The 27,975-nt window shown below is 41.8% G+C and overlaps 1 protein-coding gene across 6 annotated transcripts in view; it reads left to right on the top strand.

Moving 5' to 3' along the window:
- The window catches only part of TRIM36 (tripartite motif containing 36), a 104,500-nt gene extending 98,395 nt beyond the window's left edge, over nt 1–6,105 (top strand). For 5 of the 6 annotated variants that reach the window (XM_084833891.1, XM_084833892.1, XM_084833895.1 and 2 more), the window contains one exon: nt 4,084–6,105. In XM_084833891.1, the coding sequence (XP_084690017.1) occupies nt 4,084–4,450 (367 nt within the window). In that variant the 3' untranslated portion in view covers nt 4,451–6,105. The remainder of the gene's footprint in view (nt 1–4,083) is intronic. The other variant, XR_014787690.1, reaches the window with a different exon arrangement.
- Nucleotides 6,106–27,975: the final 21,870 nt, after the last annotated feature.

The raw sequence follows: 27,975 nt of genomic DNA, 5'->3' as shown, positions 1-27,975 counted from the left end.
ATTTCCCCGATATGCGTTGGGAGACAAATTCTGCAAAACATGGCCCCTCCAGGAAATTCCTGACTTGTGTGGCAGGTAACTTCCTCCTACAGAAAGTAGAGGAAGGAACTAGAGGATCGGATATCCTTGACTTGATCCTAACCAACAGAGATGACTTAGTGGATAAAGTAGCAGTTACAGGAACTCTGGGGGAAAGCGACCATGTTGCACTTGAGTTCTTGGTTCTAAGGGAAGCAAAAGCCGAGTGTAGTCAAACGCGTACCCTGGATTTTAGGAAAGCTGATTTTAATAAACTCAGAACAATGATCAGTAAGGTCCCATGGCAAGCGACGCTAACGAGAAAAGGAGTCCAAGATGGGTGGGAGCTTTTAAAAAAGGAAATTCTCAAGGCAAAATTACAAACCATTCCAACAAGAAGAAAAGGTGGGAGACAACAGAAGAAGCCAATGTGGCTTCACAAAAAGCTTAGGGATGACCTGAAAACAAAAAAGGACACATATAGGAAGTGGAAAGAAGGCCAAGTAACAAAGGAAGAGTACACAGAATTGCAGAGATGGTGTCAGGAAGGCTAAAGCTGAGAACGAGCTGAGGTTAGTGAGGGATGCTAAAAACAACAAAAAGGCTTTCTTCAGCTACATGCATAGTAAAAGGCAGAGGAAAGAAATGGTTGTTCGGGTATTAAATAAGGATGGCAAAACGATAACAGATGACAAAGAAAAGGCAGAGGTGCTCCATTCCTACTTTGGCTCAGTTTTCTCCCAAAAGAAGGTTTATGACCCCCCTGGCAAAGGCGAAGTACAGGCCGAAGGGGCAAGATTGCAGCTTGAGATCGATAGGCATATGATCAAGGAACACCTCATTACTTTGAATGAGTTCAAATCTCCAGGGTCAGATGAACTACATCCTAGAGTAATAAAGGAACTGGCAGAAGAGCTCTCAGAACCACTGTCTATTCTCTTTGAGAAATCATGGAGGACAGGGGAAGTGCCAGATGGCTGGAGGAGGGCTAATGTTGTCCCTATCTTCAAAAAGGGTAAAAAGGAGGAACCTGGGAACTACAGACCAGTCAGTCTGTCATCAATCCCTGGGAAAATTCTGGAGCAGATGATAAAGCACTCCATCTGTAAGCATCTTGAAAACAATGCAGTGATTACTCGAAGCCAACATGGATTTATCAAAAACAAGTCCTGCCAGACAAATCTGATCTCATTTTTTGATCAAGTAACCTCCCTTGTGGACCGTGGGAATGCTGTAGACATCATATACCTCAACTTCAGCAAAGCTTTCGACAAAGTGCCCCATGCTATCCTGATGAGCAAACTAGCTCAGAGTGGGCTAGATGAAACAATGATCTGGTGGATCCACAGTTGGCTACAGAATCGGACTCAAAGAGTGCTTATCAATGGGACCTTCTCAAACTGGGGAGAGGTAACGAGTGGGATACCACAGGGCTCAGTCCTGGGCCCAGTGCTCTTTAACATTTTTATGACTGACTTGGAGGAAGAGGTGCAGGGAATGCTGATAAAATTTGCAGATGACACAAAACTGGGCAGGATAGCGAATACTTTGGAAGACAGAAACAAAATTCAAAGTGATCTGGATAGACTGGAACGCTGGGCAGAAAACAACAGAATGAAATTTAACAGGGATAAATGCCAAGTTCTGCACCTAGGAAAGAAACCAAATGCACAGTTACAAGATGGGGGATATGTGGCTCAACAAGCGAGAAGGATCTTGGAATTGTTGTCGATCACAAGCTGAATATGAGCCAACAATGTGATGTGGCTGCAAAAAAGGCAAATGCTATTTGGGGCTGCATTAATAGAAGCATAGCTTCCAAATCCCGGGAAGTACTAGTTCCCCTCTACTCAGCACTGGTTAGGCCTGATCTGGAGTACTGTGTCCAGTTCTGGGCACCACACTTTAAGAAGGATGCAGACAAACTGGAGAGGGTTCAGAGGAGGTCAACGAAGATGATCAGGGGACTGGAAACAAAGCCCTATGAAGAGAGACTGAAAGAAGTGGGCATGTTTAGCCTTGAGAAGAGACGACTGAGGGGAGATACGATAGCTCTTCAAGTACTTGAAAGGTTGTCACAGAGAGGAAGGCCAGGATCTCTTCTTGATTCTTCTCTTCTTGCAGGACACGGAATAATGGGCTCAAGTGACAGGAAGCCAGATTCCGGCTGAACATCAGGAAAAACTTCCTGACTGTTAGAGCAATACGACAGTGAAACCAATTACCTGGGGAGGTGGTGGGCTCTCCCACACTGGAGGCCTTCAAGACGAGGCTGGACAGCCATCTGTCAGGGATGCTCTGACTTGGATTCCTGCATTGAGCAGGGGGTTGGACTCGATGGCCTTGTAGGCCCCTTCCAATCCTACTATTCTATGAGCCTGCCCAGTTCCTAAGATGTTCCGGAGAGGTTCTTCTTTCGCGATGGCCACCTTCAGGGGCGCATTTAATGATGACCTGAGAGAGGGCCTTTTGGTGGCTGCTCCCAGGCTGTGGAACTCCCTCCCAAGGAAGGCTAGGTTTGCTTCCTCTTTGATGTCCTTCCACCAGCAGGCAAGACCACTTTATTTAAGAAGGCCTTTATCCTATAAGTGGATTGGATGCTGTTTTTAATAATACTTTTTCTGTAATTGTTATGTTTTTATTGCATTTTAATGTATTGTTTAAATCAATTTTAACTGGTTCTGTAAGCTGCATACTGGCATAATTGGTTCATAATGGCTTTTGTAGTGATGATCTAATAATAGTTAGGAGGTCCACATATGATCAGGCCTGTGGAGTTAAAAGGAAGGCTATTTAAAATTTGTAACTTGTTTGACATATAATGTCATTTACTATTGTGTTCTAAATCTTAATTCATAGGGGTTTGTTTTCAACAAAGAGAGAGCTCCTTTGACACTAAAGCTCATTTGGCTTCAGTTTCTCAAGCATGACAATTGTGCCGGGTAACATTGTCATTGAAACATAATTTTCTGATGAGCAAGAACTTTAACTGTTTCAAAACGTTAGATTACTTGCTGATTCATTTGTTTTATGAGACATTGCTAAGAGAAGTTTATCTTAGTAGCATAATCCTTTTTCATAATTTGAATTCTGTAAGCATACCTGTACAACTCCAGTTGCAATAGCAAAACTTTGGAAGTTAAGTTTTATAATGCCATTTACTATATTGTTGTCTCAGAAGTACAAACATTGTTACTTTTGAAAAACCATCAAGAACATTAACACTTGTGTATCACTTTCTCAACTGTTATATGCGTATGCCACCTTTCTCAGAGAAGCATTTTAGTGAAGCTGAGAGATGGTGATTTTTCCAAGGCTCACAAATGAGCTTCACAGCTGAGAGAGGACTTGAACCTGGATTTCCATTATCCAAGCACAACACTTTTGATTTATTTTCCCTACAGAAGGCATAGCAAACAAGAGGGTGCTCTACATCAGGGTGGGCAGAAAGTAGATCTCCATATGTTTTGGTCTTCAACTACCAGCATTCCTTATCATTGGCCATGCTGGCAGGGGCTTCTAGGAGTTGAAACATCTGAAGATTTGCCATCTGCTCACCCCCTTTAATCCATGCTCATGTCTTGATTCTTGGCCTGTGGCAGTACAGATCAGTTGGATACCCTTACATTAATGTGGTATCCCTTGATGGATGTAATATGCCTCCAGGACACAGACCTCATTCCTCCACACTGTAGTTGCATGTCATACTGGCAAGATTCAGAGGAGAATAATCTTTATTTTGCTTAAGTGTGGTTAACTGATACAACTCTTGACTCTGTCAGTTCTCATTAAATCAGCCCAAGCCTCCCTGGTTTTGATGATACTATTGGCCCTTGCTTCCTTGAACACTGGACACTGCACAGAGATGGACTCATTCTCTTCTTTTTTTCTCTTTAGCACACTGTGGGACTGCATACCAGAGGATTTGGCCTCATGCACAAGCTTTTAAGGGTCAGGGCTTTGTTGTGTAAATGTTAATGTGCTGTGCTGCGAAAAATACACTGAAGAACATAGGTAACATTACTGTACTTCTAGTGTTTATAAAATTGTGTGTTTTTCTTTTAGATATGAACAAGACAGTGGTCATGACAGTGGGAGTGAAGACATCTTTGTAGAGTCCTTGCAGCCTTTCACACTGGTAACCTTAGGCATGAAAAAGTTCTTTATTCCTAAGGCGTCCCCTGCTCCAGCTGCTCCCAAAGATTCTGGACATAGAATTCTTCCCATGCCATCATGCATTGGAATCTGCCTTGACTGTGACAAAGGCAAAGTTGGATTCTATGATGCAGACCGGATGAAGTGTCTTTATGAGCGTCAGGTGGACTGCTCTGGTAAAATGTATCCAGCTTTTGCATTGATGGGGAGCTCAGGAATTCATCTGGAAGAAACAATTGCAGCAAAATACTTGCATTACCAAGATGAAGACATGTAATGCCCAAGGATCCATCTTTAGCATTATGTCTTAATTACATCATATCTCATAACTGCTTCTGCTGCACTTCTGCTTTTGAGTCTGTTTTTCTGTTTTATAATTGCAGAGAAAAATGTCTAATCTCTCCCAAGTCTCTAGTGCCCAGAAATACCTTCCTGAAGTCACTCCTTGGACTGCCGTTTGGCATGCAGGGACCCTGGATACTCAAACTTAGCAGCCTCATTGCCTTTCATAATCTGGAACCCTACCAACCTAATTTTAAATCCTTACTTAACTGACACTGCTGATATTCACATTCCATTTTTTAAAATAGAAATAAGCCCCACACAATAGTGAATTTCTTAGGCTTATACGTTATATACGCTCACTTCAGAAGGAGATTATTTTGACTACATTGAGTCGTGAGGCATCTTAGTAACTATCTTTGCATGGAAGCAAAGTACATTGTGAATCCATGCTGCAATAGAACACTGGTAATGTTTGGGAGATGGATAATGAGTCACAATGATTGTACCTAAGGCAGATTTATTGTGGTTTGTGCAAAGGACTTTTAAAAATTGTGTAGCTGCATCAATGATTAATAGCAAGGCTGTTATGTGTGTTTTCGGTATTGTAAGTTATCTCCTATATACTCTATCTAAATATGTTTAAATAAGTGCAATTTCTCTTGAAACATCAATTCTTGGCGTTAAAAACCCTGCATATATAACAGTCTTCTGGAGGGATAAAATGCAGGCACAAGTTGTAATATGTATAGGGTTTTGTTTTGTTTTTAAAAGAAAAACTTTTGTTGGTACATTTTATACCTAAATTTCATAAAACAGAAGGTTTTTAGTGTGTTTAGAATAAATGCACTGATAATTAAGTTTGAGACACTTCTGCCTTAAGGTGTCATCTTCCATCCAAATCTGTTAGCTAAAAAGCAATCCATGTAAAATTGTCTAAAGCTCCCTATAGTCTGCTTAGTGTCTGGGAAATGTTGCTCTGAAAGAGAGGTTTGTGAAGCATTGCACTTCTGAATATACTTTTCTTTTGGTGGGAATAAATGTGTAGCATGTTTTACTAAATACTGTTTCAAAAAACATTGAACATGCAGCAGTTTTCCAAGATTTGACAACTTCTAGTCATTCTGGATCATAAACAGTAGCCCAAAGCATTAATTTTAGCGTGTGTGTATTTATGAGATGCTGACTAAGCCATAACTTATTTATTGTACATTGAAGTGATATTCTGCTTTTTTAAAATCCCAAGTCATAATTTAATCAAACAAGTGCATTTGGACATTTCTGCTGTTTTTATGCACCCTTGCTGTTTAAATTAAAAAATGTGATTAGTGCTGGAAATGAGTAAAATGCTTGGGATATACTAAGTACAAAAAGTGGTGCTTGCTCTTCAGTTTAAGGGACCAGGGAAAAGTCTATCCATCTGGCAATACAGAGGTTCTTGCTTTTTACCAAAATGGGAAATGACTAAACCATCCCAAAGGGTTCTTCTTTTTACTTTTTTTCCAGAAAGAACCCAGTTTTTACCTAAAAGAGCACTTTACATGCAGACTAAGCTAAAACTTGTGTGGATCATTCACAATATAGCTGCTATAACTAACAAACCTGTTAGTGACTACTGTGTGATCTGCAAAACTCTATACAAGTGTGCATCATGTAGACAATTTTCAGAAAAGAATATTTGAAGCTTTATTGCAAACCATAAGGCCTTGTTTGAAAATATTGTGAAGTGGAAATGTAACTTTCTCAAGATTTTTTCTAATAAAATATGACAAATAAAATGGCCTCTTCTTATTATACTCTCTGCTGTGTTATTTCTAAGATCATGGCAATTCCCAAAATGAGCACTGGATTCTAGGTGTGAGAAGACAGATACCATCTTATTTTCTGGTGCAGCTCAAAACATAATTCTTCATACAAAAATGAAGTAAAGCAACTGTAAAAGTAATAGGTTTTTTCCAAGTCCTGACAAAAATGGAATCACCTCTTGGCAAACATGAGTCATGTCTTTTCAACTCGAGCAGCTGCCATACCCAGTACTTGTTTTAGTAATGCTGCTCTATGAAGCAAAAATGCTATAAAATTTCATCAACACAAGATACTTGTGTTACATCTCCAGAGTTCATTTGAGGCCTGCTCTGTGTTAGAATTCATTTTGCACTGATGGTTGTGCAAAACAAAATTTGGTTCATGTGTGCTGTCTCTAGGTAAGATAGTAAGATGCAATTCAACCCAGAGAAGCAAAGTGGATTTTAATGATGGCTTCCATTGTCCCAAGTCCCATCAATTTTCTAGAAGCAGGAAGTTCAAATAGAGTTGATTCTTGTATTGTCCTGAAAGTTGCTTAAAAGTCCATCTTTGTAAATCATAAGAACAAGGCATTAATTGTTTCCTGACCATAAATGAATTATTTTAGAAATATCCAGATTGCTAAATCATGTTTTTATGTACTGTAGAAACAAGTGTAAATGGAAATCTCCAAAAAGCAATTAAGACAACAATGTGCATCTTAATCTTGATAGTGCCAGTAAATCATAGAATTGGAAAGGATCTCAAAGATAATCTAGTTCAACCCTCTGTCACTGCAGGAAATCCACCGCTACACTACCCCTGATAGGTTGCCATCCACATTTTGTTTAAAAACTTCTAATGAAAGAGAATCCACTACCCTTCTGAGGCAGTCTGTTCCACTGAGAATGGCTTATACTATCAGGATGCTCTTCGTAATGTTTAGTTGAAATACCCTTATAATTTGAACCCGTTGGTTCAGATCCTATCTTCTGGAGCAACAGAAAACAAATTTGCTCCATATATGTGAGAGTCCTTCAAATATTTGAAAATGGGTATCATATTGCCTCTTAATAATCTCTTCTCCAGATCCAACTCCTTCAATATACCCAATCATTTTAACCTTTCCTCATAAGACATAGTTTCCAGGCTCCTCGCCATCTAGGCATGCCCTCTTCTGGACATGATCTAGTATCCTTCTTAAACACATGCCAAGAACTGGATACAGTACTTTGGGTAAGGTCTGAGCACTACCATTGCTATTTGTGATCTGGAAGCTACTGTTGATGCAGCCTAGAACTGCATTAGCCTTTTGAGCTACTACATTGCCCTGCTGAGTCATTTTTAGTTTGTGACCTGTTGAAAACCCCCGAGATCTTTTTCATATGTTCTGCTCTCAAGCCAGGTGTCACCAATCCAACGTTTGTGCATCTGATTTTTTCCTATGTAAATACAAAACTATTCCCCCCCCCGCGTTTAAATTCATTTTGTTAGCTTTTGCCCAGTTCTCCCTCCTGCCAAGATAATCTTGAATCCTGTTTCTAAGGTATTAGTTACCCCTTCCAGTTTGGTGTCATCTATAAATTTGTTGCAGATCTCCTCTACAACTTCATCCAAATTGTTCATAAAGATGTTGAACAACACTGGGTCCGTCATAGAATTCCACAGCACCTACCTGTCCCTTCTCTCCAGGTTGAAGCCATTGATGAGCACTCTTTTGTTACAGTCCAACCAGCTACAAATCCCCCTATTGGTAGCATCATTGAGCCCCACATTACCAGCTTGTCAACAAGAATATTGGGGGGGGGGGGTATTCAAAATCTTCCTGAAATCAAGATACATTACATTCCCCTGATCTACCAACCTAGTCACTCTATCAAAACAAGGGATACATTGGTCTGGCCACCTCAGGAATTGTAATTTTATTTTGGTTTCATCCTTAATGCTAGATAATTATGTGGCTACATTTTATAAATTTATCAATAGACCAATTCATGTAAAGTTTTATTTTGCCAGCCTTTTTCATTGCAAAATCATGACTCATCTCTGCAAGGTCAATTCCTCTGGCAGGTTCACACTCGATAGGTAAGGGGCACCAGGTTGGGGAAAGCTGTCTTAGCCCTTGGTGGCCTAGGCAGCTATCATTCAAAATGCTAATGTGCTTCTTAGATCAAACCTGCCACCAGTTGCCCCTTCACATGGACCTTCTCTCCCAGGACTGGGGTAGGGTCTTTCATCCAGACATCTGCAGCCTCAGCTTGAAAGTGTGGCTTATCAGGCTGTGGAGCCTTTCTTCGTCACTGTCACAGAGGCCCGACAAGCAGCCCACAAGCCATCCACCTTGACATCCTATACAGCAAACTGAAAAGCGTCTGTGAAATTTATTGCTGGATCAGACTGATGCAGAGTCCTGACCACTGTCTGCACTTTCAGTTACTTACATTCTCCCGTAAAAATGGGTTCATCAGTTTTGTCAAAGTTGCCACCATACATGTTCTGGTTGATAACTGTTTTCCTCACCCAGCAATTAAATGCTTCATGAAAGGACTGTCCAACCTGTATTCCCTGCACCCTGATTCTGGCTCCAGGTTTTTGAGGGCCCTTGGGCAGGACAACCTCAACGTGTTCCTCAGTGAGTCTACCTTCGCATCACCATTGTCACCAGCAACTATTGCTGCTGCTCCTCTTTCTCATTGTTGCTACCACTTCCTTGCCTGACAGACAGAGAGCAAGTAGCCACTGGCATCTACTCCTCACAACCATCACTATTGTTGGGGCAGAATGAGAGGCAGGTCAACAAACTGGTTGCAATGGTGAAGAGGAGGAGCAAGTCCAGGAGGCTCTTGTCAATGGACCCCTGCTGGGATTGGGCCCTCAGCAGGTGGCTGGCGATGACTACCCTTGATGCCGGCCCTGCCCCCCCCCCCCCGGGTATACCATGCACCCTTTTGTGGATTTTATATATCATTTTAGCACAGATCCTTTCAAGCCGCTTGCTACATGCTTTCTTTTCACTTCTCTCCTGGAAGGTCACATTTTTGTTGGCTATTACATCTGCCCCGAGAGGAAGCATATGAGTAATGCACATTTCAGCATGAATCACAGTTCTTATTCCTGCATAGGGATAAAGTGTCCTTGGACCAGACATTTCCTTTCTCCTTAAAGTGGTATCTGTACTCCACCTTAGCCAGGACATTAACTACCCAGACTTTGGATTTCTACCTGGACAGGATGGGGGGTGTTAGACTGCACTGCTTTTCCTCTGTTATGCGGGTCCCAAGAAGGACTGAACAGTGTCCACTTAGCAGTCCTCAGCTGTCTGCCTGTGCTACCAAGCTGGCTAAGCTCTTGGTCCCAGAAGCTGTGTGGGCTCACTCCACCAGAATTGTCAGAGCACCTACAGTTTTCCTTTGGGAAGTTGTGATCGCTGACCTCTGCTGAGCAGTTCACCAAGCAGTGAAAATCAAAACTATGCACATTTTTAAGCTACCGCTTGGACCAATAAAGGATGTGTCTAAAGAATGTTTGGATTGATCTAAGCAAGATTGAGCTTGACTTAACCCAAAGACTCTTTGTAGGTCCTTGGCTCTGCAATAAGGTCTTCTGTGTATATATTGCCAACCAGCCAGTCCAACTATTTATGAAAAGATTTGTTTGTTTAACTAGCCTGTGTGGTTGGACACTTCCCAGATTTCTTAAGCCCATTCTGTCTCCATTTGTTCAGATATTTCTCCTTGTTCATCTTAAGGATTCTAATATTGGATGCTGTTTTCTTCTCCCCCTGCTCTCAATGCATAAAATACCTTTGTTACTTTGTGTGTCTCTGGCTAATCCCATTTTAAATCAAGATGCAGAAACATTGTTCCTGTTTAGTAATATATTAGCAAAGAATGACAATTTTCCCTCATCCTATCGAGAGCTGGTTTCCAAGACAATGAAGAATGTCTTAAATAACTGGTGGTGATGTCTTTTTAAAGAGCTACATTTTGAGAAGTGAAAAACGTATTGTGCTAAAGATATTAAATGAGCAGACACATAAACAAGAAAATATCCATAGGGCACTGAATAATAATAGTTCTAGAGAAATGGAACAGATAATGAGAATACTTTGCCTAAGCCCTGCAACAAGTCTTCAGTTGATGTTAGAATCTGGATTTGGCCCTTCTAGTTCCAAGCATGGTGCTTCTACTCCATGGACCATATACAATTCTGAATTTGTATCTTTGTAACAGTCTAGATGGTTGCTGTGAATAAAAAGGTAAGCCAGCTTTTCTCAACCCACTGCCCTTCAGATGTGTGGACTACAACTCCTATCATCCCCAGCCAGCATGAACAATTGGGGGTTGTAGTCCAACACATCTGGAGGGCACCAGGTTGGGGAAGGCTGAGGTAAGTAATAAGTATGTAACGAAAGCAGCCCAGGTAATTTGAAAGGAACAAGTTCTTTTGCAGGGTTGCCAGTCTGTATTGTCCCTGTTTCTGTCCTTGAATAGTAGAAATTAAGCAGGTGACCCTGTTCCAGTGCCAGGAAAAGCTTCATCTGCTTAATTCTACATGTCGTCTTTTTTTTCTTTTTTTTTTAAAGCTTGTGATCAGTTGAATCATCCTGTTTTCTTTTGCACAGTTTTCATACACCATGACATTTGGTACTCAAGCTATTACCACAGGTTATCAAGGGCAACCCTTTGCAATGTAGTTGGACTCTGAAAACCCCATGTCAGTTACTTAACCCTCCTCTTTTCTTCTGCTAGGCTGAAACTGTTGGTCAATCCAGTCCTCCTTCACTCTTCCTGCTGCTGTACTCACACAGATTACATTTATTAGCCAGCCACAGGTGAAGTGCTTTTACATTCAATAGTACTTGCTAGTTTGTGCTCCCCTAGTACACTGGGTTTGAAGGGCTAAGAGATCAATCATATTTGACATTTTTCCTTGCCATTGTTAGCAAATGGTTACCATATTTTGTCTGAAATCTGCTATTCCTAAAGAAACTTGCACAATAAATGTAGTGTACTCCATTTACGATAATGTTTTGAATTAATAAAGAGAACAGATTCGTGTATGTATGTCAGTCATCTAACAATGAATATAGTGGCTGAAAATCATACAGTTTGGGGCTTGGGGCTATAAAACAAAAGGCCAAAGGCATATAAGTGTACTGTTTAGCATTGATTATATGAACGAGAATTTTCAGAAATAATGTTACTTAAAGCTTTCTAATCAAATGCATAGAGATCAACTCTTGATATTAGTTTTGCTCAGGATTTGTATGTAATTCTCAGGATTTCTACGTAATAAGAAGCAGTATATAAATATTGTTAATAATGAATAATAAATAGTCTTCAAGGTACTTTCCAATCCTATAATTTTATTGTATCAAATCAGAACAAAAGTGTCTCTAGCTCTTCTAGCTAAAATCCTAAACTGAGTGTTCCATCCAGAATGAGTTTAAGCAAGCTGTAGCTACTTCGCAGCTCCCCAAGCAGTAGCAGATGTTTGCTCAGCAAGGTTTTTCAGCAAGGTTTTTCATCTAGTGAATTTCTGCAGTCATTCATCACCCCATTGAGTTCTCTCTTCACTTGTGTTGTTGGCTGTGCCTTAAGCCCTAATGCAACAAAACAGCATCCACCTCCCTTTATTCAAACTGGATTAGGATTGCTTCAAGGAAAGTGACTGTGAAGCTGTGCAAGGGATTGCCAGAGTCCATCTGGTCAACCTGGCTCCTTCACATTTTAATCATGACGGTATTCATTGGATCATCCTGAAAAATACAGAGCAGTATGGGAACAGTTGTGAGATAGCAATTGCTCTTCTACCCTCCCATGTCTGTGCACCAAACACACACACACACACGACACACTAAGCTGGTTCTGGTATCATTGGTGCCACTAGTGATGTCAATCGTTTCGAAAACTGCTCGTTTGGGGGCTTGATGGATTTCCACTGCCTGCCCAACTTGGCTGGCATTCACGAGCCGAGCCCCAGGTTTCTCTAAACTTTTAACAGTGTTTCGGGGGTTGGGGCTGCAATTTGCACAAATAGAGATTTGCACAAATTGCATCTAAAATTTGTACAAATTTGAGTAATTTGTGCAAATTTCAGCTGAAATTTGTGCAAATTACACAAATTACAGAAAATCAGCTAAGGAAGCAATCCTATGGCCTAGTCAGCAGCTAGATGGCCATAGAATATGTGGTTTTCCAGGAACTGACCTTGGAGCCCACGCTTCGAGGTTAGTTCCCAGAGAACCGACCTTCCCCCCTTTCTGCGCTGCCTTGGAAGAGGAGCACAGAGCAGCCAAAATGGGGCGCTCTGGTGGGCGTTTCGGGGCAGGGAAGGCAGAAATGCCGGTACAACACATCCTATGTGTCATCTGGTAGCCTCCTCCCCTGCTCCACCTTCCCGTGGTTAGATAGCCGAAATTGGCTGTCTAGCCACAAATGCAGGGCAGGAGAAGTGCAGAGGGAATAATTCCCTCTGTGCTTCTCCTGCCCTGCATTGGATAGGCGGTCGCCTCCAGGTTCGGAGGTGGCCGCCTATCCCCAAAGGATTGCGCCCTAACTGGCCTAACTCAGTCTGCAGCAAGTCAGGCCAGTTAGCAGAAAATGGAGCGAAGCAGGGGGGTCGAGCCGACGAAAGCTCACCGAGCTCCACTCCCCAAACAGATTCCTCTGATATCCCTAGCTGCCACTGTGTTTTCCAGGGACAGTGTTAATGATGGTTGAAGTTTGCAAGCTGTTTTGATTATACTTTAAGATAGAAGGATGGGATATAGGTTATATAAATAAATTAACATGCCAGGAGGAAGGCACCAGAAAAAGCAGCACAAAGGGGTAAAATGCTTTTGAAAATCAGTCAACACTGCCTTGTTGCTCTTGTACCTTGCCCTATTCTGTATGATACAATATTTGCTTTGCTGAATTGCCACTGGAGATTTGCCTGTGCCTATCATACAGAAGCAAGGCATTGTCCCTAACAATAATCCAGGTGTTCTGCAATCACCACCTGAGTGCTGCTTACTCAGTTGGATAAAAAACACATGTTTATTTGTTTTATATTGAGGACTGGCCAAAGATGTTTTGCTGCATGATGTGGAACAGCAAATGGCACCCCTGACTCACCCAAGTCAAGGTTCATAGTACCCCAAACCAGCCAAGTTATTTTGGCAGAAGATACAGAAAATTGCACAAGCACGCCCCATCCCTAGCAGTAAAAATACAAAAAAACAAATTAAATAACTATCAATCTGCTGCCCTTTTAAGCAAGGGCATTGTTAAGTACTTGAAAAATCCAGGATACAGGCCCATGACACAAATTTGCATATATATGCAAATTTACAATTGCTAGGTTTTATTTACATTTCACCAATGTTAGCAAAAATAACAGTGAAATAATGGGTGCCTCTGAGCTTATATAGAATGCTTCTCTCTCCACTGAGCAATTACAGCCTCCCCCACCCACCACACACACACACTTAATATATATCCCATATATATCCCACACAGAGTAAAGCCTCAGCATTCTCTCAGCACTGACCACACCTTATTCATCATATGCTTTTTGATTCTCCTCCACACAATAATCCCTTCTCATTTTTCCATCATCTAGCAACTCTTCATTAAAACAGATGTTTGAAAAAATGTTTTGTTTTTTGCAACTCTCTGCCATCTCCTCTTTGTTACGTGGACGCTCTTGTTGCTTCCTCTTCCCCATGAATTGATTTTACCAGGGTTCATCCAAGGAGTCTGTTTTCAATACTAGTGCTAAGTTATGGAGAAAGTACCTCTGAGGATGTACCAAGTGCCTTTCCCTCACCACTGAAGCTAGAGTCCATCCAACCCCCCCACCCCCATGATGAGATATGAATAGAATTGGGCTGAAAGGATAGCCAAGTCAATGGAGTGGAATGGGGTGGACAGTTCATTAAACCTGCAGTACCACGCTAACGACTCAGGACTTATTTCTGAGTAAACATGTACAGAGTAAGGCTGCAAACCTCCCAACAAAAGTAACTTGGGGCAGGATCCTATGTGCACTTTCCTGGGACTAAGCTCCATTGAACACAATGAGACTAACATTCCAGTACCAGTACACATCCATGTACTGGGTCCACGGTGGGTCTGTGGTGGCTTAGTGGTTAAGACGCTGAACTGCAGACTGGAAGGTCGGCAGGACAGCAGTTCAAGACCCGAGTGCCGCGTGATGGAGTGAGCTCCCGTCTTCAGTCCCAGCTCCTGCCAACCTAGCAGTTTGAAAGCAAGACATTGCAAGTAGATAAATAGGTACCGCTTTGGTGGGAAAGGTAACAGCGTTCTGAGCACCTCAGTGTTCAGTCATGCCGGCTACATGACCACGGAAGTGTCTTCGGACAGCGCTGGCTCTTCGGCTTAGAAATGGAGATGAGCACCACACCCTAGAGTCGGACATGACTGGTTGGGGACACCTTTACCTTTTTTACACATCCATAGGACTGTATAAGTGAGCAGTATTTATCTCCCCTCCCCACCAAAAATTAACTGCTGTTTTTACAAAGGTTGTTGTTCCATTGCTGGATAATGGCAAATGACAAAGCAGCCCCCGTTTCCTTCCTCTGCACCCATGTGAACCCGCCTTTCTCAAAGAGTTGGGTGAGAAGGAGAAAAACAAATCCCCTTGTTTATATGCATAAAGTGAAATATGGTTCAGAACTTTTCTTACCTACTACGCTCTCTCTCCTCTTGAGAATTCCCCAAGACTTTATCTGGAAGGAAGGAAGAAGGGAAGGGAAGAAGAGGAAAAGAAGAATGAAAATTAGAAATGGCACGCAAACGGAGAGAATTCCCCAAGCCAAGGGACTCCTTTTGGAGAAGAAGCAGTTCAGATAAATTTTGAGACTTTTCTACATCAGGATGTTAATATGCTGTATCTACTTCTGTTTTTGTTACAGAATTAAGATTGGAGCTCTATGCGATGAGTTTTTCCTTTTCTGCCTTTCTGTAGTTTCTGCTCCATAACCTCGAGGTAGCACTGTGGTTTAGTGGAATAATGCAATTACACTGGGGGGGATAGTGCTGGATTTTTCCTGCTCCAACACCCTCCCACCCTGCAAAATTGCTTTTAAAAACTGTAAGTGAAACTGGAGATTAACGACATCATCTAAAAGTACCCTTAAACAAGCATGAGTGAGAAATGTCCAGCACGTGATATATACCTCATGTAGAAAAGCCCTGGGGGTGGGGGGTATGTGGCAGGGTTGTACATACCTCAATTAACTTTGTGAGGTGAAGTGCCTGAGGGTTGTTTCTTGCTTGCTCTACGCTGTAAAACCTGTCTAAAAGCCCTGTGCCCGCTGGTAGAACCATGAGGAATTCTGCATGCAGCCTCCCGAGCACTTCCTAGGACATGACACCTGATAGCGTTAACTGTCCTTTGGGTATAACCTGCTGCTTGCAGCTATGTGGGAGACATTAAAGATGGAGGGTAAAAAAGAAATTTGTGGAGCGTAATTAAATCCTTTGCTGTGCTGAAGCCAGTAAGCTTCTGCAGCAGCCAAATGTTGCAATTTGGAGCAATAAAATCAGATCTATGTGAAATAGCGGTATTTCACAAAGAGCTTTTCCTGCCCTTGCCCCTTTCTCTTCTAACTTTTAATGCAAGCAAGCTCCCAAAAGTGGTCATGTAAGAGTAGAAAGGCAGGGATAAAGAAAAACCAAACCAAACCATGAGCAGAGTGTGTAAGAAAAGATGGCAATGTCTCCTATAGTTTCAAAGGCTCCTGCCTTTATGCCATACCTCCTATTGGTCCTAAGGTCTCCTAGTCACTGCAAGGCTGCTGGATTCGGGGGAAGAAACATGCTTGTACTAAGGCAGAGGTTGTCATCGGAGCTGCTCAGAAGATCTGGGACAAATGTCCAGATATGCCCCTCTTATAACAATACCTATGCTGTCAAGACACCCAAGAACTGCTGATCGAGGCAGCTGCCTCACTGCGCCTAATGACAGGGCTGGTCCTGTTTGTATCAGAGATAAAATACATTGGGTTTGATTGTGCACTCATGAATGATCCGTATTCTAAGAATTTTAATTTACCACCAATGCCCCCATAAATATTTAATGTACAGGGTGTGCTTGGCTTAACATCACCAAATAAATGACAAGTGAGCTGGTGTTTTACATGCTAAGAACATTCAAAAAGCCCTGTTGGATCAGACCAAAGATCCATGTTGTCCAGTATCTTGTGGCCCAACACCATCTGAGCTAATGACCATAACTACATTCTGTAAGAGTCGGACACGACTTAACGACTGAACAACAACAACAAGGAAGTATTGTCTTTTGATTATCCTACATCTAATTGTCACCAACTCTGTTGGCTTACCCTGGGGTTTAGTGTTCTATCAGAGGGAGAAAAACATCTCTCTACCAATTTTCTGTACAGCGGCCTCCCACAACCTGGTGCCCTCCAGTTTTGCCTGACTGCAACTCCTATCATCCCCAGACAGCATGGCACACTGGCCAGGGATGATGGGCATTGTAGTCAAATACATCTGGAGGGTGCCAGGTTGGAGAAGGCTGCTTTCCTGCATGCATACTTTTAAAAACCTCTATCACATCCAGCCTTTTGGTTGTCTCCCCCCCTGCCCCCTAAACTAAAAATTCCCAAAACTTTTAGCCTTTCCTTGCAGAAAAAGTGCTTGAAGCCCCTGATCCATTTGGTTGCCCTTTTCTGCATCATAATATCCTTTTTGAGATGGGATGACAAGAAATGTATGTAGTATTCCAGGTGTGGCTTTACCATACATTTGGATAGGCCATTACAAAACTGGGAGTTTTATTTTTTAATGTACATGCATTGGCTTTAAAAATATCTTTAGGATGCCCGTCATCACAGCTATTAGGGTGGTGTAAAACTGGGATAATCATCATCAAACTCACACTTAGACAAACAGAGCAGAATTAAGTAAAAAATTAGTTTAGAACTTCAGCACTTTCAATTCAGATCCCATCAGAGTACACATGGGTGGTCAGGATTTTTGTGCCAACCTTATGCTTATCTGCATCTGGCATTGTGCTGCCTCTTTGCCAAATCCTTCCAGAACCATCGGGGTCTACTTGGGTTTTCACTATCCTGAAAAATTTGATGTTGTCTGTAGACTTTGCCACTCCACTGCTCACTTCTGACTCCAGATATTTTTTTTACTGTTAAGTAGCACTGGGGCCAATACAGATCCTCGGAGAACTCCACATTTTAATTCCTTCCATTGGTATGCATCCAGTGCTGGCCATCTGTGGGCAGAATGAAAACTGCTTATGGGAGGGATTTCCTCTGTATCTGCTTCAGAGGGCTTGGGGACCCTCTAGAGCAGATTTGGGTGGTGCACAGGGGGCTGCAGGGGAGATGACAGCAAAGGGAAGTCCCATTGCATGAGCAGGCCTCCACTCACAAGATTGGATACAACCCCCTTTTCCCAACAGAGATGCAACATTTCCAGAAACTATGGACGAAGAAAACCACATTGAACATTTTTAACTCCTCAATAGTGTATTATCATGCTCTAATGTTGTAGATTGTCTTACATTACAATCTTCATTCTACACATTTTGAGCGAGTAACATCTTTTCCTAAAAAGCACCTCATTACAAAAGAGAAATTATTTCATTGGAATAATGTTTTAGTGTCCCCCAACATCTCCAATTTTTCCATTGGATTTTTTAAAATATGTCTTTGGGAAAAAAGCCCCCCCTTCTGTTTTTTCCCCCTGAGCCTTCATATTGATAGTCACCAATAATACCTACCTTGATATGCATAAATTCCAAATCAGAACCATAGAATCTGAGATTTTGCATTATTTATAATTTTCAGAGGCATAGGCATTTTAGTCTACTGCAGCAAAAACAACAAAGAGCCATATGGTACCATAAAGACTAACTAATTTATTATGGCATAAGCTTTAATGGACTATAGCCCACTTCATCAGCTGCATGGAGTGTTATCAAGAGTTTCAGGTGTGTGTGTGTGTGTATGTGTGTTTGTGTGTCAGAGAGAGACAGAGAGAACATGGTGGGGGGAAGAATTGTGAACAGTTAGGTCATTAGGAAATTAAATGCAGACAATGATTGTACTTTCTACATTTAATTTCATCACTGTTTACAATTTTCTTTCTCTCACCACTTTACATACTGCATATATACCTGAAATTCTCAATAACATTTCATGCACCTGATGAAGTGGCCTATAATCCACAAAACCCTATTTCAGAATATATTCATTAGTCTTTAAGGTGCCGCAAACACTCTTTGTTGTTTTTGCATTATTTATAACTACCCCTAACTAGTTACAAAATTGGCTGCCACTTTGAATTTTGAGACTATTAGGACCGCCTCCCTCCTTTGACTTGAGCATCATAGGGTAGCCTTTGTATATACCAGGTGTTGTGCTTTGGGAACAAAATGCACTTTTTGGGGGTTGGTTTTCTTTATTCTTTTGCTATGCTGCTGTGTCCTAGCCCTTTTTTTCCCCATTCGAAGAGAAATTTGCCTAACTTCACACAGCCTAGCAGCTTTTCACGTTCTGCAGATCCAAGGAGATAGGCACAAGATGGATGTTGTCCTAAGGTGCTGCTGTCTGACATGAGGTCTGGCCCTGTTTTTGTGATGCTTACCCTGCTTCTGGTAGCATTGTTATTCTTTACAGGTGTTAATTCAAAGGCACATTGAATAGTCCTTTTGAAATAAGGCTGGGAAATGCTTCTTCTGGGAAATGCAAACTTAATGGTATTGCCCTTGATCTTTTAGCTGCCAGTCCTTTTGAGACACAGACAATACTGAAGAATGGTTTGTCTGTCGACAGTCTTTGAAAAGCTTTGGGAAACAGAGGGCCAAAAATAAATATGGGTAGTGGTTCTTCACATGTTTGATGCTATTTGTAAAAGAGACTCTTCTAGCAGCAGCAGCTTCTTCTTCTTCTTCTTCTTCTTCTTCTTCTTCTTCTTCTTCTTCTTCTTCTTCTTCTTCGTAGGGCAGGGTTGTGTGTGGTACACAAAGCAAACCAAATGTTTGCACTGAATGGCTTTTCCATAGACTGAATGGATTCCAGTGCATGTTGGTTTTACTGAAGGTGAGTCTATTGTACAGGGAATTTTGGGTCAGTGCCTAAAAAACTCTGGATTGCACTTTACCAAATGCTATCAAAATTACCCGAAACACCCCCCTCCCCCCAGCAGCTGGAGTTTCAATGCTCAGGGGAAAGGGAATGGGGCCAGAGGAAGGGGATGTGGCCATTCAGGAAACCCCACAGGGCCAGATTGGGAACCCAGGAGTGCCGGACATGGGCCGCAGTCCTGAGATTCCCCACCTCAGCACTAGGATGACCCTGGGTAACCTCCATCCCAGTCTTAATATATTTAGGGTGAAGGAAATCTGTGTCAGTGAACCTAAGATCCTTGGAGGAATAGAGAAATTATCCAATGCAAAAAATATGCCGTATTTCAACTCATTACACAAAGGAAAATGGAAGGAAAAAGATCAACAGGAAAAAGGCGAACATCATGGTTAAAGAATCTGAAGGAATGGTTCAGCAGTACTTCTATACAACTATTCAGAGCAGTGGCATCAAAAACAAAAATAGATGTAATGATAGCTAACCTCCGATAGGAGATGGCACCTTAAGAAGAACTTGATTAATTTTTATTCTGCCCTTCCTCCAAGGACCTCAGAGTCAATAAACCAGCTCTCCCACCCCCCTTTTATCTTACTACTAACTGAGTTATTCAGTGCATAACTCCAATAATGTGAAGTAACTGACTTTAAAACAATTTATTCCCATTAATGTTACCTGAATTCTAGATTAGGCACCAATACTTGAGTTTGCAAGTCATGCTTAAATATCAGTTGACTTAATTTTCTTGTCTTTTGCATTGTAGTCAAGGTTGGAAGAGAAGCATAGATCCTTTCCAGACTATGTTTTGTTGTACAATAAATGCACAACTGATACTCAGCTGCCATGGGAGAATCCAGACCTCTCTCCCTAAAGAAGCACTGTGTTGTGGGGAAAACTACACTGGTCAGTACTGAAAGCACCAGCATCTTGTTGCAGGGAGAACAGTGTCTCCCTAGAGTACAGATAGTATGTTGCTTACAGTATTGAGCAGAATGTGGTTGTGTGAATGCATGTAATAACAATATTTAAGTTTAATTTGTGTTTTTAATCAAGTCTTGGATTTTCTTATTGTTGATTGTTTAAAATTGCTTAGATGTGTGAGTGTGCTGTCTGTTTATATGTGAACCATTTCTATACTATGTATAATATTGTAGTCATAAGGTTTTTAATTTCTGTAAACTGAACAGGGAACTTTGGCTATTGGGTGGCATAGAGATATAAATGGAATGAAATTGATGTATTTATTTATTTACAGCTTTTTTTTTACCCTCCTCTTCAGCCACAAAAAGCTCCTAGAGACACTTAGACAGGCTAATAATAAGACAATCCCTGCCCTCAGGCATTCAGTCTAAAAGATATGACACAAAAGGAAAAATAATTGGAAAGGAGGAGGAAAAAAGCAAAACTCAAGCACCAGTTCTTAGTTTCAAAGTTCTTATAGTTTTTTTTCTGGCAGGGAAGGAAAAAACAAGCACCTTGCAGATGTTCCTTCTCTGGCTGATGTATGGAGCTAGATTGGTCTCCCCCTTGCAGTGATGTTTATTCTGGGAGGCAGGAAGTACAGCCTCCACTTGTCCCTTGGTTCTCTGGCCAATGGACACACACACACACACACACAGATTGTTTAGAGCACTTCACATACACGAAGGAGAACTCTGCTGGATCAGCCCCAAAGGTCCAGCATCCTGTTTTCCACAGCAGCCCAATCTTGTGCCTTTATCTTACATCCATATAACAACCTGATAACATTTGATTAAGTCCCTCACCAAAGGCTCCTGAGCAAACTTAGCAGCCATGGAATAAGAGGAGAGGTCCTCTCATGGATCAGTAACTGGTTAAAGAACAGAAAGCAGAGAGTAGGAATAAATATAGCCATGATAGTGCGGTCACTGAACTTGAGCCAGACATCCTAGAGAGTGAAGTCAAGTGGGCCTTAGGAAGCGTTACTAACAACAAAGCTAGCAGAGATGACAGTCTTCCAGCTGAGCTATTTAAAATCCTAAAAGACGATGCTGTTAAAGTGCTGCACTCAATATGCCAACAAATTTGGAACACTCAACAGTGGCCACAAGACTGGAAAAGGTCAGTCATGCAAAGGTCAGTCATTCCAGTTCCAAAGAAGGGCTATGCCAAAGAGTGTTCAAACTACCGTACAATTGCGCCCATTTCACATGCCAGCAAGATGATGCTCAAAATCCTACAAGCTAGGCTTCAGCAGTATGTGAACCGAGAACTACCGGAAGTACAAGCTGGGTTTCGAAGAGGCAGAGGAACTAGAGATCAAATTGCCAACTTTCGCTGGATCATGGAAAAAGCAAGAGAATTCCAGAAAAACGTCTATTTCTGCTTCATTGACTACGCTAAAGCCTTTGATTGTGTGGATCACAACAAACTGTGGCAAATTCTGAAAGAGATGGGGGTACCAGACCACCTTACCTGTCTCCTGAGAAACCTGTACAAGTGTCAAGAAGCAACAGTAAGAACCGGACATGGAACAACCGACTGGTTCAAAATTGGGAAAGGAGTATGACAAGGCTGCATATTGTCGCCTTGTCATACTCCTTATTTAACTTATATGCAGAGTACATCATGAGAAACGCCGGGTTGGATGAATCACAGGTTGGAATTAAGATTGCCGGGAGAATTATCAACAACCTCAGATATGCAGATGATACCACCCTAATGGCAGAAAGTAAAGAGGATCTCAAGAGCCTCTTGTTGAGGGTGAAAGAGGAGAGTGCAAAAGCTGGTTTGAAACTCAACATTAAAAAAACTAAGATCATGGCATCTGGCCCCATCACTTCCTGGCATATGGAAGGGGAAGAAATGGAAGCAGTGACAGATTTTATTTTCTTGGGCTCCAAGATCACCGCAGACGGTGACTATAGCCATGAAATTAAAAGACGCTTGCTCCTTGGGAGGAAAGCTATGGCACACCTAGACAGCATAGTAAGAAGCAGAGACATCACCTTGCCGACAAAGGTTCGTATAATCAAAGCTATGGTTTTCCCAGTAGCAACATATGACTGTGAGAGCTGGACTATAAGGAAGGCTGAGCGCCGAAGAATTGATGCTTTCGAACTGTGGTGCTGGAGAAGACTCCTACGAGTCCCCTGGACTGCAAGGAGGTCAAATCAATCAATCCTAAAGGAAATCAGCCTTGAGTGCTCATTGGAAGGACAGATACTGAAGCTGAAGCTCAAATATTTTGGCTATTTAATGCGAAGAGAAAACTCTCTGGAAAAGACCCTGATGCTGGGAAAGATGGAAGGCCAAAGGAGAAGGGGACGGCAGAGGATGAGATGGCTAGATAGCATCACTGATGCAATGAATGTGGACTTGAGCACACTCCAGGAGAGAGCGGAGGACAGGAAGGCCTGGCGTGCTATGGTCCATGGGGTCACGGACACGACTGAATGACTGAACAACAACAAGGAATAAATGGTAAATTCTCCCAATGGAGGGATGTAAACTGTGGGGTTCCACAGGGATATATGCTGGGACCAATGCTTTTCAACTTGTTTATAAATAATCTGGAATTAGGAGTGAGCAATGTGGTGGCCAAGTCTGCCGATGACACCAAATTATTTAGGGTGGTTAAAACAAAAAGAGATTGTGAAGAGCTCCAGAAGGATCTCTCTATACTGGGAGAACAGGCATCCAAATGGCAAATGCAGTTCAACATAAACAAGTGTAAAGCGATGCACACTGGGGTAAAAAAAATCCCAACTTCACATATACACCAATGGGATCTGAGCCAGTAGTGCCTGACCAAAAAGAGATCTTGGGGTTGTGGCAGACAGCTCAATGAAAATGTTGAAATGTTTTTCCCAGCAGTGTGTGGCTGCTGGGAAAAAGGCAAATTCCACGTTAGGCATAATTAAGAAAGGAATTGAAAATAAAACTGCCAATATCATATTCCCCTTATACAAATCTATGGTGCAACCACACTTGGAATACTGTGTACAGTTGTGGTCACCGTACCTCAACAAGGATATTGCAGAGCTGGAAAAAGTGCAGAAAAGGGCAACTAAAATGATCAAGGGGCTGGAACAGCTCCCTTATGAGGAAAAGTTACAACATCTGGGACTGCTTAGCTTAGAGAAAAGGTGAGTGAGGGGAGACATGACAGAGGTGTACAAAATTATGCTTGGTGTGGAGGAAGTGGATCAGGAGACATTTTTCTCCTCTCATAATACCAGAAATTGGGGTCATCCCATGAAGCTGATTATTGGGAGATTCAGAACAGATAAAAGGAAGTACTTCACACAGCTCATAGTTAAACTATGAAATTCACTACCACAAGATGTATTGATGGTCACCAATTTGGATGGCTTAAAAGGGGAATGGACAGATTTGTGGAGAATAAGGCTATCAAAGGCTACTAGTCTTGATGGCTATATGCTACCTCCAGTATAAGATTTGGTATGCCTATGTAAACCAGTTGCTGGGAAACATGGGCGGGAGGGTGCTATTGCACTCATGTCCTGCTTGTGGGCTTCCCATGGGCAGCTGGTTGGCCACTGTGTGAACAGAATGCTGGACTAGATGGACCCTAGGTCTGATCCAGCATGACTCTTCTTATGTTCTTAGTATATCAGTGTTATCTCCCAATTGCAGATGAAGAGGAGAGGGTGAGAGAATAGTGGCTTGGTAAAGGCCACCCAGTGAGTCCATCGTTGAAATAGGACTTGAACCTGGGACTTCTTGGGTCTTGCTCTCAGCCACTGCAGTATACCAGCTACCAGTACACTATGCATTTAATTAATAATTTTCATAGTTGCAGGGCTTATGCCTGCATGGCTTTCAAGAGATCAGTATTATAGATTTGCTCTGTGTGTGTGTGTGTGTGTGCAAATTTTCCTTTTAAAGCAAAATAAAATTGAAGATGAGAACATCAGTCTTTGTAGTTATTTCTTTGGATGTTTTGGTGAAAGGAGTAACAGAACCGAACAGAGCTTCACATTCCTTCCACACAAAAAACTATTCCTGATTACCTTAAAGTGTCTTCATTTCAGAAGTATAATTTGGGGAAGGGGAGTTCAGAGTCAGGACTCTTTACTGATCTACTGAAAATCACCCCCAAATCTACCACTTGATCCAGATGTATCTATTTGCCACCCTTGGCATAGGTAACTAAACCTTTGGCAAAGTAGTGGTAAATTGTCTGGTTTTATGCAGTGACATCGGATCTTTATAAGGATGGGAATCCACCATGGTTTTATTAGCACTGGACTCACAGGGCATTTGAACTGCCAAAAGCTGTTCCATGGGAAGAACATCAGTTGTGCACTGTTACGGAAGGCTTAGAAGACATACCAATAAGGAAGCTAGACGAGAACATTTATCCTTCCTCTCTCTCAAACAAGAACAGAGCAGTAACAGGAAACTCCTGACTCTACCCAAATACAACTAAGTTCAATGTCACCTGAATCCTGTTCAGGTGTTCTGCATCCGAGTAGCATAAACCCTACCTCTAACACTAGCCCTACCTCTCCTCACACATTTTGATCATCCTCTACACATGGATGATGACTTTCTGAAGAGGAGAGCCTCCTGTGCCCAGGGATGCTCTCCATGTGATTTGGAAAACTGATTTCCAGTGTTCGAAATCATGTGGAGAGCCGCCATGGATACAGGTCTTCAGAAAGTCACCCTCCATGAGTACAGAGCAATGGAAATACAAGAGGAGAGGTGGGGTTGCATTCTCCCCCATCTCACGCATTGACTCAGCTACAGAATGCCTGAATAGGCCTCTAGTCACTAAGCTACATAATGATACTCTCCCTATACATGTTATGATGTGGCTTTCTAACTGTTAGTTAGAAATTGGAAGTTAGAAATGTGCTCATTGTTATTTCTAAATGTTAACATTTCTAAATGTTAGTTAGAAATGTGCTCATTGGAAGGACAGATACTGAAGCTGAAGCTCAAATATTTTGGCCACCTAATGCGAAGAGAAAACTCTCTGGAAAAGACCCTGATGCTGGGAAAGACTGAAGGCAAAAGGAGAAGGGGACGGCAGAGGATGAGATGGCTAGATAGCATCACCGATGCAATGAATATGAACTTGAGCACACTCGGGGAGAGAACGCAGGACAGGAAGGCCTGGCGTGCTATGGTCCATGGGGTCACGAAGAGTCGGACATGACTGAACGACTGAACAACAACAACTGTTAGTAGGTGCAGGGCAACTATAGCTTTCTTAATTCTGCTGTACGGAATAGTTTATTTTAAAGGAACAGTAACTATGGATGAAGCTCCTTAAACATAGAAAAAGGAAGACTCTGGCTGCAGGTATGGTTTATAACTAATTAATCCAGAATTGTGTGTTTGAGAACCGGCTTACACTCCATCTGTCCTATGGCTTATACCAATTAAGAGATGAAGACAAAGGCAAGTCTAATACGACTGCATTACAAAGCTGGTAGTTATGGGAGCACAGGAGACTCATTCCCTCTGGTGAACTCTGTGGTCGAGTGCCTATCAGCTTGGAAGTTGAATGGGGCCACCCAAAAATAATGTAGCAGTTTCTACATGCTCTCTACAGGCAGAGTAACTGACTTACCAGTTAAATCTATAGCTGAGAGTAGTTGAGACAGGAATGTTAAAGCATCAGATGGAGGGGAGAAGGAGAATGAAAGACAGGGGAAGAAAGGGAACTGAGCTGCTCAAGGCCCTAACAGTTGCTCATGCATAGGGTTTCCTCTTCAGACATCTAAGCTCAATGTGCAGACATCAGGGGGCCAAGGCTAGGCTAGCTTGGCTGCATGATGTCAGGAGCAGGGCCAACAGTGCAGCCCTGTTTCTGTTTCTATGTGTGAGTAGCCTCCATGTGAGCAACATGAAGAGGGTTTTAGTTTTCACCTTCAAACATCCCCATGTAGCACAGCAACATTGTAGCACAGCAACATTGGCTCAAGCACTGGGAAAGGTTTTCCCTTGCTGTTCTTCAATCTTGCCAGTAGATGGTAACCATTGACTGAACAACAAATGAAGATGAGGGAGGCATGAGGGAGGCTAGGGTGATTTTCATGCACAGCCATGCTTTCTGCCTGGTAGACTTGCTGCTTTCCAGTATTTATGGCAGTGCAGAGTGAGAGAGAAAGCAGCATCTCTAAATCTTTGGGGACAAACAAAACCTGAAAACCTAAAGCAACCTCCAAGGATAGGTTGCCAGGCACAAGTTCTAGTCATTTAACATTTTTAAATAGCCTGTGGAGAAAAGGTAGCAACACCACCAAGGCTTACAATAAAAAAGGCTTCGTAATACCAGCTTGTCACTAGTGATCAGTTTTCAAAAGATGTTGTGGAAACTACCCCTTTTGACTGGAAGCCTTCACACTTTATGGGAGAGGCTGGGCTGTGAAAATCCCAGAACACCTTGTACCTGAAAGACTGAACACTCCTACTGGCAGAATTTAGTACAGAGATTGATAAAAAGAAACAATGAGTTCTCTTTATTGGAGTCCAGGATTCAAACCCGAAAGAAGCTCAGTTTATGTTCTGCTTTACTGCTTTGTGTGTTGTGTCTGAAGTTCATTCAGACTTTCTAGTATAGCCATTATATTTTGGAACTCACCATCATACCAACCTCTGAGGTCCATCAGCTATTCCAGTTAAACTGAGCTCTGCTCCTCACCTATCTCATCCTACTTTGCAGAACCTTTTCCAGCAGTCACTATTGACAGTTGGTACTGCAGCTGGACAGATTGAGCATTCCAATCTGGGAATAAAGATGGACCTGATTCCTTCCCAGAGCTCCAACCATCCCACACTAAGTTTTTAACAAGTGTCTGCCTGAAAAAAAAAAAAAAGTCATTTGGATAGCTTTTATAGATTTTAGGGTCACAATGTCACTTTCATTCCTTTTTGGCCTCGTTTATCCACCAAAACATTTGATTGGCTTACACTGCAAGCCTGTAGCGGACAGGACTACTAATAATTAGGGATGTTTAAGGATTTTGTTTGGTCTGCATATTTAAGCAAACTGAACTGATTTATACTTTCCAGACTAATATGTGGATCAGAATGGAGTTATCCTTTGGTTTTTGCACTTCTCTGAACTTTGGGATACAGGTCTCGGCTCAACCTAGCCTACCAAAATACAAACAAAAAATGTGTATCTTAGCTTAAAGTGCATACAAGTATATGTATATATGTGTGTGTGTGTGTATGTATGTGTGTGTGTATATATATATATATATATATATGGATAATTTTTCGTGTGGCTTAAAAGAAATGGCAGATTGACGTGGAAACAGGATGAGTTATGAATGAACACATGTGAAACTGAGATAGACAGGAAATTGACTGATTGCCCATCCCTACTATTAACATTTTTAGAAGAATTGTTGTAGGCCTCTCTAAGCCCATTGGACAGAGCTCACTATAAATCAAATAAATAAACTAATACATAAATCTATTCCCGTGTCTCCTCTTGTAAATTTGGATATCAAATCAAGTCACTTTATCAAGCCAGATACCAATCTTTCATTGCAAACAGAATATTGACCCCCATCCAATGTCAAGTAAACTTTTTTACTTTTCTCTTTTCATTTTAATATGAATGACTGAATTCATTTGCCTTCATGTCC

Source organism: Heloderma suspectum, chromosome 2, assembly GCF_057233095.1.
Source record: "Heloderma suspectum isolate Gila_16-S chromosome 2, 16-S_ref, whole genome shotgun sequence".
Classification (NCBI taxonomy): Eukaryota; Metazoa; Chordata; class Lepidosauria; order Squamata; family Helodermatidae; genus Heloderma; species Heloderma suspectum.
This window is presented reverse-complemented; position numbering and strand designations above follow the sequence as displayed.